This window comes from Erythrolamprus reginae, chromosome 1 (genome assembly GCF_031021105.1).
Source record: "Erythrolamprus reginae isolate rEryReg1 chromosome 1, rEryReg1.hap1, whole genome shotgun sequence".
Taxonomy (NCBI): Eukaryota; Metazoa; Chordata; class Lepidosauria; order Squamata; family Dipsadidae; genus Erythrolamprus; species Erythrolamprus reginae.
This window is the reverse complement of record NC_091950.1, coordinates 143929449-143941635: the sequence shown is the minus strand read 5'-3', so window position 1 is coordinate 143941635 and position 12187 is coordinate 143929449. Positions and strand designations below refer to the sequence as shown.

The 12187-nt window shown below is 37.7% G+C and overlaps 1 protein-coding gene across 2 annotated transcripts; it reads right to left on the bottom strand.

Moving 5' to 3' along the window:
• Nucleotides 1-2636: 2636 nt before the first annotated feature.
• LOC139153507 (olfactory receptor 5J3-like) lies at nucleotides 2637-5425 on the bottom strand. Of its 2 annotated transcripts, XM_070727535.1 has the most exons (2): nucleotides 4508-5425; nucleotides 2637-2654 (listed from the first exon to the last, which is right to left on the bottom strand). In XM_070727535.1, the coding sequence occupies exons 1-2, from the start codon at nucleotides 5423-5425 to the stop codon at nucleotides 2637-2639; spliced, it is 936 nt and encodes a 311-aa protein (XP_070583636.1). The 2 variants fall into 2 exon arrangements, with proteins under 2 accessions (XP_070583636.1, XP_070583628.1); XM_070727527.1 differs by lacking the exon at nucleotides 2637-2654 and having other exon boundaries at nucleotides 4478-5425.
• Between the last annotated feature and the right edge of the window lie 6762 nt (nucleotides 5426-12187).

Below are 12187 nucleotides of genomic sequence, written 5' to 3'. Positions count from 1 at the left end.
AGCAGATGGACTCCTTTATGTAGGGCCTACACATCTTAGATTGTCAAATACTTGAATGTTTACTAAAGTAAAATAAACTAATTTTTAAGCATCTCCAAAAGAATCACATTGAGCAAGACTCATTACTGAAGGTGACTAAAATGTAATTATAACCCATTGCAGAAAGTGATCTAGATTGTGTAGCATTTGTATTCCAAAGTGGTAGGATCAAGAACAGTATTCTCTTTTCTTTCTAAAAATTTTTTTTCCCCTTTCCAGAATAAATAAATCATATTTCTACTTATTCTTCTCTCTTTGTCTCTCTGTCTCTCTCCTCTCCAGAAACAGGAATGCTTCAAAAACATTTGCAGGATATACCAGACACAGAACAGTTAAGAATCCTTTCTAATTTGATTATGAAAATTATTCCTTTTGCATAAAAAAAATTAACTTAAAAATAAGAAAATAAATACCAACCTTTGTAAAGGTAGCCTTGGGCATTTGCAACAGCCAAAATGACATTCATTTCAGCTTCTAGATGCTATTTGCTGTCACACAAACAATATTTTTAATTGAAAAATCCTAGTAGCTTTGCTGGATTTTTCAGTTTCTCCTCATAGGCATCTGATTCATCTTCATAGACTGTTATGCTGAAAATATTCAGTTACTTTTTCTATATGTTCTTGTATTTCACAGCACTATAAGCAATGTAAAGGCAATCCAGAAATATTTTTTATCACTAACACTATCCCGAATGAAATTGACCTTGTCCTTGAAGGGACTGCATTGTTTTTCAGTATAGGTTTATACAAGAGAGGCAAGTTGGTCACAGACTTGATGATTTAGGATAGAAAGATTCCTTATAGTTTATTCCTTTAAATAAACTGAATCAATAGCATCCCTAAAGTAACTCATGATGAGAGTCTTAAGGGAAACAATTTCAGGCTATCTTCCTGGGAGCTTTAATGTTGTACTACTTTTAAATTATTCACAATTGCTGCTTATTTTTTGTTAAATAGAAAAACAAACCAACACATTTTCCTAATATCTAATTACTGCCCCATTCTGAGGACACTCTGTGCCAGATCAATGAAGTAAAGTAACACCACTGTTCCAAAACCTGATACTGTACAGTAGTACAGTTTCTATAATACGGATTGCTAGTGTTTTTGTGTGTGAAGGACAATGGGTAATATCAAGGAATAAATAAAGGGATTTGTGTGTGAAATAAGACTGCAGTTCACTTTGATTTTGTGCGATCTAGATAAAAGTTGGATTTATGCAGATCCTCAGAGATCCCCAAATGGGTTCCATCTCTGTTGTGGTTGGCTTCAGGCCAGCTCCCGTGGCTGCTGATTTTGATGAAGAGCAGTGGGAGCCATCTACTTACAGAAGACCAGTCTGGCTGTAGGACGAATCAGACAGTGAGCCGGAAGCAGAGACAGGGAGCAGGAAGGGACTGGAGAAACAGAAAGGGGAATGAATTCAGCCAGCTCTCCAGCCAGAGGTTCCTCGGAATCAGAAGGGGAAGAATTAATGAGTAACCCTATTCTGAATGCTTGGGTTCAGAGAATGTTGGGAAGGCAAGAGCAGCTGAGCAAGCACAGAAACAAATTATAGGGCACAGTTGATAAGACCTAATGACGCTGCTGCAACCTTGATAAAAAGGGAGGGTTGGAGTGATCTGTGTGGGGATTATCGGTTAGCTTTGGAGAGAGACATTGATGCATTACTCTTGCACAAGCCCGAAAGTATTGTGCGGACTTAAGTGAGTAACTCTGACCTTCTGGACTAATAACTCAACATTGCTTTTGCATTCATGGAGGCATACAGCCCTCTGTATATAAAGGAAACCGTTTTGTTTTATTTTTACAAGCCTTGTGTGTTTGATTTATTACTTTGTTCTTGGGTGGCTGTTTAGCATCAAACACAAATCTAAGCTGTAGATTTCTCATGTCCTCACTATTTTTACATGAAATTTAGCTAATGCTGCCATCAAAAACACATACATCATTCATCTTTTAACAGATCAATAGAGTTAGAAGGGACCCTTCAGGTCATCTAGTCCAACCCCTTGCCCAAGCAGGAAACCCTACATCTGCCTCTACCTAGGATTGAACTCATAACCTTCTGATTGCAAGGCAAGAGCTCCACCTCTAGGAGTGGAGTGAGCCACACCTCAAAAAACTAAAATGGATTCAGTCGGAAAGGTAATCCAGAACACTTGGATCACATACCACCACTTAAATAAAATTCATTGTTTTTCTCTGCGAGCGCAGACACATTTTCTTTATGGTGTTGCCAACAAATGTGTTGTGAGGGTACACATTTCCTCTTCAGAATTTGGATTATTAAATCCTAATATCCAGTAATGTTTTAAGAAATCCTCTAAAACCCTTCTAAGAATGCGTTAAGCTTGATTTGGATCTATCTTTGAAATTCTTCTGATGTTATCTTCTTCTGATTGTGATTGGGCTGCATGTCTTAATATGATATATGTCTCATTGTCTTTAAAGGGTTCAAATGAACAATCAAAAAGTGCAAATAAACACTGATAACATTTGACATACCGCCAAAGTGTCATTCTGTAGTATGATTAATTGGGTTGAGTGTGTACGAGTGTGTAATTGTGATTTTATGATATTGATTATATTATATTAATGTTTTTTAATTGACTTTTTAAATTTTAATATTAGATTTGTAATGTATTGTACTATTGCTATGTTGTGAGCCGCCCCGAGTCTTTGGAGAGAGGTGGCATACAAATCTAATAAATTATTATTATGATTATTATTCTCCCCCCTCCAAAAAAGCACCTGAGTTACATATGGCAGGTTTTTTTTTACTTGTTATATGCAAAACAATAATTCTGTTGAGAGTGGGAAACTGAATAATATGGAGGAATGGTCTCCAACCTTTCTGGTTTGGCAGACTGGCAGAAGTGGTGGCAGCAGGGGAGAGGAAAGGGAGGGTAGTTTCTCATACAGTCACACACCACATCCATGGCCTAGTTTTGAGCAGGCTGAGGTCTGGCACCGGTCTGCAGACCAGAAGCTGAGGACCCCTAATATGGAGAATGGTGGGTGGCAATCCAATACAAATGCTCCTGGTAATATTTTTTTCTGCTTTAAGCCACTCCAATTTTTTTTATTTCTCTGGAACAGATGTATAGATGTTTAAAAGAAAAAAAAACAAGAACTCAGATTCTATTGAAATGTGGAGCCTCTCCTTAATTTTTTTGCTTTTTGGCATAAACCAGAAAAAAAATTCAGAGCTTGGTATCAGAGATTTAACATGTGAAATACAAAAGCAACTCAAATGAAGACAATAAGGTAAATAGGCCACCACACTTCTCTAATCTCAGAACTGTAAATTGAATACAATCCTCTAATCCAGTGGTTCTCAACCTGGGGGTCAGGACCCCTTTAGGGGTCGAATGTCCATTTCACAGAGGTCATCTAAGACCGTGGGAAAAGACAATTTCCCCATGCTGTTAGGAACCAGAGCTTCTATTCTGGCGCCTTGGAACATATTTTTACAATCTGACCAATCAGGCGTTTACAGTGGGGGTGTCCCTCTGACCTTCCTGCCAATCAGCTTAAAGCTCTGTTGGGTGAATTGGCGCTAGACTTATGGTTGGGGGTCACCACAACATGAGGAACTGTATTAAGGGGTCGCGGCATTAGAAAGGTTGAGAACCACTCTAATCCAACTTAGTAGAGAGTCTAGATGATGGTGAAGACTGCAGCACATCAGAGACCATGATAAGTGCACTGGTCAGGGGAAGAAGATAGTCAGCAATATTGAGGAAATAAATATATTTATATTTATCAGTTTATTTATATATTGATTTATTCAACAAGTTACAAGATGTCTATTATGAAAAAGCTATTGAGCTGAATGTTCTTTATTACAGTGCAAACACTTGTTTTCAGAGAGAACCTTTTCTTCCATGGAAAAGCATGTAGAGAGGAAAATACCCTACTTATACCGTCATTAGATCAGTATCTTCAAAATGCATTTCCAAGGGCTATAGATCTCTGCTAACAGATGTTTCTATGGGGAAAATGAAGATGGAATATTGCGAACTTTCAAAGGAGAGAATAAAATTGTGCATTGTTCATGTGAGTGTGTATATGATTGGGTGGAGGGCGGAAGGAAAACTAAGTGAGATTTAAAATGATTGAGTGGTTATAAAGAGTTTTCCTTTCTTCTTTAAGTTGTTTTAAGCAAAATCAAGGACCAGGGAAGAGTGTTTACCAATCCTGTTGTTTTCCATGCTAATTAGGTCCAGGAAATCCCTCTGGTAAAGATACTTTATCAAATGTACATCATTTGTTGTGATTTTTAATTTAAGACATATTTAGCAGATGAAAGGCTTGCCAGGATTCTATTAATAACCTACATGAAGAAATTCTTTGTCAAGACTTCATATTTCCCCCCCTTGAAATGTGATCATTTTTGTTTATTTACTCTGAAGATAAAGTAAAAGAGATATTTAGTGGGAGCCCAATTCTCTTCCAAACACTTTTTTCATGGCATATTTTACATCCTTATTCCTCAGACTGTAGATCAATGGATTCAACAGGGGTATTATTACTGTGTAGAACACAGATGCTGTTTTGTCATTGTCAAGGGAAGAGCTGGAAGTGGGTCTGAAGTACATGAAGATAATAGTTCCATGATATATGGCCACTGCTGTAAGATGGGATGCACAGGTAGAAAATGCTTTATGCCTCCCTTCTGTAGAGCGAATCCTTAGAACTGCAGTAATAATGAATATATAAGAGGTAATAATGATCAGCAAGGTGCTCATTTCAAACAAAGTGCCAAAAATGAATATCAGCATTTCATTCATAGAGACATCACTGCAAGCCAGTTTTAAAAGCGGGGTGAGATCACAAAAGAAGTGATTGATGTTGCTGGAGCCACAAAAGGACAACCTTAACAAGCCACAAGTGTGAATCATAGAGTTTACTATTCCCAATAGATATGAGCCAGCTATCAATCCTGTACAAAGCCTCTTAGTCATCACCGAAGTGTAAAGCAAAGGGTTGCAAATGGCCACATAGCGATCGTACCCCATGGCAGCCAATAGAAAGAACTCAGTTGTGGCAAATATAGCAAAAAAACAATACTGTGCAATGCAGGAAGCATATGATATGGTTTTCTTTTCCACTAAAAAGGTCACCAGCATTATAGGTGTGATGGTGGTGGAATAACAGGCATCTAAAAAGGATAGGCTGCTAATAAAGAAATACATAGGGGTATGCAATTGGGGAGCAATCCAAATTAATAAAATCATCCCAAGATTCCCCAGCAGAGTGGCAACATAGACAATTAAAAATGTAGCAAAGAGCAATTGCCGCATTTCAAGGTGTTCTGTGAGTCCAAAAAGAATGAAGTTGGTCACCAACGTGTAATTTGTTCCAGGCATTGGCTTCATTCTCTTTTTCCTGTGGGGGAAAATGAGGAAAATGTTTCTTTAAAAAAATACAGGCTACAGAACTCTGAGCAGGTAGCTTCAATTCCCACTTTTTCCTGATCATAGGATTTGTGATGAGAGAGTGTTTAATTGATGAATTAGGGTGGGAAAAGGAGATTGTACTTCTCCTCTCTTTAACTCTTTGTTATGCCTTTATTCTAATTGCAAAAAGAGAGATCCTATTTTTTTGAAGAGAAAATCTTTGAGAGAACATTTTCATTTTGACTCTGTCAACAACAGGCAAGAGGACAATACAGTTATTTTAACCTGAGGATTATTTTGCCTGTAACATATAGCCTAAATGTTTTTTTTTTAATTTATTGTTTGATTTTCCAATAAATAGATTTGTTGATATACAGTATATATATTTTACTGACAATGAGATTATGTTTGAACTGTACTTTTTTATTTCAGAAATTAAAATGATCACACAGTGATTTCTGCAGATATTATAAATACATGTAGGAGCAGAGAAGAAACTAGCAATTAAAAGTTTTGTATTACCAAGGAAAGGAGTGGAGTAGAGGTTTGATTCTACTCCTTCGACATTTATTCAAACTCTTTAACAAAGAGTTAAAGAGAGGTTTGATTCTACTCCTTTGTTAGTATATACACACTTAGCTATACAGTTGATTCTCTCTCTCCCTCTGCCTTCTTTCTCTCCCTCCCTCCATCGCTCTCTCTCCCTCCCTCTCATATAAATACACACAGACACATATGCTTAGAATTATTATAATATCTAAAATTATATAGTAATAAACAGCTCTGAATTCACTTGTTAGTGGTATCTGTGTCACTGGCTTTGTTCCTATTCATACTCTACCTGTGACAGAAGAAATCTAAGCTTCTCTGGAATTATTATTATTATTATTATTATTATTATTATTATTATTATCATTATTATCATTATCATCAGCATCATCAAGTATTAATACCAAGTTAGTAAGTAATTAAATTAGTAAGTCAAAGAAAACTGCATACACAGTAATGTACGGAAACTTTGCAGCTATAATGTTTATAACATCTTGTGTGAGTGGGCTTTTTTTGTATATGTGCGATGAGGGAATAATTAAATATAAAGATCTGACTAACGTGCTATGTGTTAGCCCATTGACATAATAAAATTACATTTATTTGAGAAAATATAAATATAGTTAAGAAGAGAGAGATGAACTTGAAAACTTTTATACATTTTCTTGTGATTTCCAAAACCAATCAAATTTAAACTAGTTCCTGAAAAATATCATATCTGAGACATTTGCACCATTTGTGAGTTCTAAACAGAATCAGCTTGCTCATTTCCAACTATTTATTTTTGCACTATGTACTATACCCTCATTACTTTTGCAATCCAACATCTATTCATTTATAAACTTGAATGGTGCATATGTTATGTAAATATACATATACAGTGATCCCTCGATTTTCGCGGCTTCAAACTTCGCGAAACGCTACACCACGGTTTTAAAAAAAATATTAATTAAAAAATACTCCACGGTTTTTTTCTATACCACGGTTTTTCCCACCCGATGACGTCATACGTCATCACCAAGAATCACTTCTCTGTCTCTTTCTCTTTCTTTCCTGTCATTCTCTGCTTCAATCATTTTCTCATTTCTCTTTTATTCTCCCCTTTTTTCTATCATTTCTCTCTCTCTTCCTTCCACTCTTCTCTCTCTCTCTTTCTTCCTCTCTCTCACTCTCTTCCTCCCTCTCTCATCTCTTTCTTTCTTTCCTTCTCTCTCTTTCTCTATCTCTCCCCCCCTTGCTCTCTCTCTTTTTCTCACTTTCCCTCTCTTGTTTTCTTTCTCTCACTCTTTCTCTCTCTCTTGCTATCTCTTGCTCTCCCCCCTCTTTCTCTCTCACGCGCCGGCCCGTGCACCCACCAGCCTCCGGAGAATGCCTGTCCTGCCTCTCTTGCAGCAGAGGAGAAAGAGAGGTGGAGCGGGTGGCGAGTGGGCGGGCGAACGGGCGAGCGGTGAGCGAGCGGCCGGGTGAACGGCGGGCGGGCAGGTGAACGGGCGAGCGGCGGGCGGGCGGGTGAACGGCGGGCGGGTGCCTACGGGGAATGGTGGCTGCCAGCGCTGCTGCAGGAGGACCCGTGTCCGAAGAAAGCCGGTGAGAGGGGTAGTTTTTGGCTGTCCATAGCCAAAAATGGTGTTTTTACTTCCGCGCCGCTACATCGCGGAAAATCGATTTTCGCGGGAGGTCTTGGAACGTAACCCCCGTGAAAATCGAGGGATCACTGTATAAAAGAATCCTAAGCAACTCACATTAATATTAAACAAAAAAGAATAATAAAACAAAATCAACCCCAAGACACCACATATTACAAGCACAACACCACATCACAGACATTCCTCCTGCCCTTACATTTCCTAGTCCAGTGCCTGGGTGGTGAGGCAGGTGTTTTCAGCCCTCTGAAAGACTAATAGGACCAGAGGGTGAAATGCTCAAAGCACAATTGTTCAGGCTCAAATTATCCTTCTTTGGGCACATGATGTGGAGATCCAGCTCTCCGTAGAAGGCTGTAATGCTGGGAAAGGTGGAAGGAAAGAGCAAAAGAGGAGAATCAGCAGTAAGGTGGATGGATGCAGTTACACCATTGGAAAACCCAAAGGAAAAATGTAGGGGTAGCCGGTATCATCATTAATAAAATCTACCTATGCAATTGACAAAAATAAACAATGACCTGAAATAATAATAATAATAATAATAATAATAATAATAATAATAATAATAATAATTTATTAGATTTGTAAGCCACCCCTCTACGAAGACTCCGAAGTCATATTAACAATCATTATCAATAGGAAAAAATGTTTTTTAATCTAAAATGAAGCCTTGCATGGAAGCTGGGCTCTCTTCCAAGCTGGGATGTCCTTCATTTGAAAACAAAATAATCAAATTCAATACCAATACCAATTCAATTTGTAGTGGGAGCATGATAAAATGATGCCCTTCTAAATAAGAAGAGGATCTTGTCGGTATAATCTATGCAAGCTCCTTAAATAACAAGTCATATATGGCATGCTGTAGGTTTAATAGGTCAGACATTTTAGCAGGAAAGTTATTTAGCAGGTCTTTACGTATGACTAATGAACTCTGAATTTGAGTAATCATTTTATACTGATGATTGCTTATGAGAAATAGTCAAAACTGAATCAAAATAATAAAAGATGCATTGCCTACCTTTAAGCAGGAATTAGCATTTTAAAATTCAAGCAATAAACTGAAGACTGTGTTTTTCTAAAATATTTATATCAAAGCTTATAACATTCTCAATAACATCCCTAAAGCAGGGTAATTAAAGTTCCTCCCAGATGTACATATTTAGAGGATTGCAATTGATCTCAAAATGATCCTGATTGTTGTATTATATCTTTTTGTAAAAAAAAAAAAAATCTTTCTCACTTTTTAATGAGGAACGAATCTCTTCATACATGTTCCTGTGAAGATTCTCAATATTAGATGATCAGATCTGTAAAGAGACAGGCAGGTTTACATGGAATGAGACTATCTGTGAAATAACCCAATCTATAGGGGCTTTTTTTTTGGGGGGGGGGTGATTGAAAAATAATAATAAGTGCCTGAAAAGGAACTACAAGATAGTTGTTATAATTGTTTACAGTACTATCTTCTGCCTCATATGTTCCAGCGACCAGTTAGGTTGCACAGAGTTGGCCTATTCCAAGTTCCGTCGGCCAAGCAATGCCGGTGGGCGGGACCAGGGGGAAGAGCCTTCTCTGTTGCAGCCCCAGTTTTCTGGAACCAACTCCCCCCAGAGATTCCGAAAAACACACTTATGCCCACAGGCCTGGGGCCATTGAGCAATAGTTTCCGGTCCGGCCAGTAGTATGAATGAGTGATGACTGTGTACTATGTATATTGAGTTTTAATTTCTTGTTTTAATTTTAGGTATTGGAGTATTTTAATTTTGTTATTATTTTATTCTTGTAATCTGCCCTGAGTCTGCTAGGAGAAGGGCGGCCTATAAATTCGAAAAATAAATAAATAAAATAAAATCATAGTCCATTTTTATTTAAGTTACCAGAGCAGAAAAGTACACATGTTACATTATTATAGAACAATTAATCAGTGAAACAACTTGTTTCCATAAGTTGTGAATGTTTCAACACTGGAAGTTTTAAAGAAAAGATTGCATAACCATTTGTCTGAAGTGGTGTAGGGTATCTTGTCTAATCAGGGATTGGACTAGAAGACCTCCAAGGTCCCTTCCAACTGTTCTTCTTATGTAAAGTACAAGCTTTCAAATTATTCTACCCCCATCTTCTTTTCTGAGGTGGGGATTGTTTTTATACAGTGTATATCATATGTTGACCACCAGGAAGCAGTATATGACCAGTTTTGTCCTAACTGGCAGGCTACAGCATGTTTGTCTTTAGATTATGGTCCCCAAAGTTGAGAAGACAAAGGAGGAATCATCTATACAATGCTCCCAGTGCTAAAACCTAAGAACAGTCAAAAGCTGAATTTGTTCTTAGTGAACAAGGGAAAGTGGCAAGGAAATTAATGCAGAAAGAAAATTATATGGAGGTGCTTATCATTTTAATAGCTCTTGCTCAGGATTTATAGGCTGTTAAAACTACTGGATTCATATAGATAAAAACTTCAGAGGATAAGATAGAACTGAACATTTTGATGATAAAGCAGAGATCTGATTTTCTGGGGTGAACATCAAACAGTTGTTGTAGTGAATGATTCACATGACAAAAATACTGATATTACCCTGAAAATGCTGCTAAACTTGGAGAAACAATGGTTTTACATGCTCCAATGGTCTTTCTCTATCTCCTACAAACAATGGACAACTGTACTACATATGGACAACGCATCTGAATTATCTTCAAAACCAGTTCTTCATAGAACTGAAGGGGCATGCATAAGTGCACTAGAGTGCCTTCCGACCCCTGTCCTATTGTCTCTCCTATATCCCATATATCTTCTCTTCTATCCCTATATCTTTCTTCTATTCTCTCATTGATTACTTTATCATCTACTCTCTCTTCTATTCTTTCTCTAATTCTATTTCCTCGAAGGTGTCCTCTATTACCTTCATTGTGTATTATTGGACAAAATAAATAAATAAATAAATATAAATAGAATGCTTTGCAGTTATGTACTCTGGAATTATGCTACAACATAGAGATCCTTTTTAGAGCAACATATTGCATAACCTCCTAGTTAGGGGAATATGGAGTAAAAACATACTGGATTGCAAGTTTCTAGGTCAGAGATTCTCCATTACATAAAATAGCATCAGTACAATTGGGAAAAAGCAAAACAACACTACGTTTTCGCTATGTACGTGACATACTGGCCCAAAAGTACCATGCTGGTGATAATGTTCTTATCCTAAGCAGAATTCAAAAACAGTCTTGCAGAACTTTTAAATTATTTTTTTAATTCAAATTTCTTGGCGAACTTTCAGAATGACACTTTGTGGCTTCAGAAAGTTAAAAACAGCAAAAACTAATCTCCGTGAGAGAACAAATCTCTCATATCATTACCAATCTAAAGAGACCTGTCCAAACATTCTAACTCGAGGTCTGAGGGAATCATCACAGTTTAGAGCTCACTTGAAGATGCATTAAGTGAACAAATATGGATAGTTGCTGTTTCTAAGGGCGGGCACTACATCAGGGAAGAGCTGCTACTACTACTTACTTTCTTTCTTTCTTTCTGTCGTTATTTATTTATTTATTTATTTGTCAAACAAGTATAGAATTATAGTAGTAGTAGTAATAATAATAATAATAATAATAATAATAATAATAATAATAATTTATTAGATTTGTATGCCGCCCCTCTCTGTAGACTCGGGGCAGCTCACAACAATGACAAAAACAATATACAGTGTAACAAATCTAATAATTAAAAGAAAACATCTAAAAGCCCATCATTTAAAAAACCATACAACACAAGCATACCATACATAAAACTCTATAATCCTGGGGGTGATGTCTCAATTCCCCCATGCCTGGCGATATAGGTGGGTCTTAAGTAATTTACGAAAGACAAGGAGGGTGGGGGCAGTTCTAATCTCTGGGGGGAGTTGATTCCAGAGGGCCGGGGCCACCACAGAGAAGGCTTTTCCCCTGGGGCCCGCCAGATGACATTGTTTAGACGACAGGACCCAGAGAAGGCCAACTCTGTGGGACCTTATTGGCCGCTGGGATTCGTTTGGCAGAAGACGGTCCCAGGGGTATTCTGGCCCGATGCCATATAGGGCTTTATAGGTCATTACCAACACTTTGAATTGTGACCAGAAACTGATCGGCAGCCAATGCAAGCCATGGAGTGTTGGAGAAATGTGGGCAAACCTAGGTAACCCCACAATGGCTCTCGCGGCCGCATTCTGCACGATCTGAAGTTTCCAGACACTCTCTGGAACCAACTGCCTCCTGAAGTTCGTGTTGCCCCCACCCTATTGGTCTTCCAGAAGGCCATTAAAACCTGGCTTTGTCAGGAGGACTGGGGCCGAAGATAGTTTGCTCCGGCCATTTAAGAATGAATGTATATTTAATGGGTTTTATATAGTTTGCGAGTCTGCGGAGAGGGGCGGCATATAAATCTAATAAATCTAATCTAATCTAATCTTTTTATATTGATTTTATATTGTTTATATTGTTTTCACGTTGTACGCTGCCCAGAGTCCAAAAGGAGTTGGGCGGCCTATAAGTACAAATAATAAACAAACAA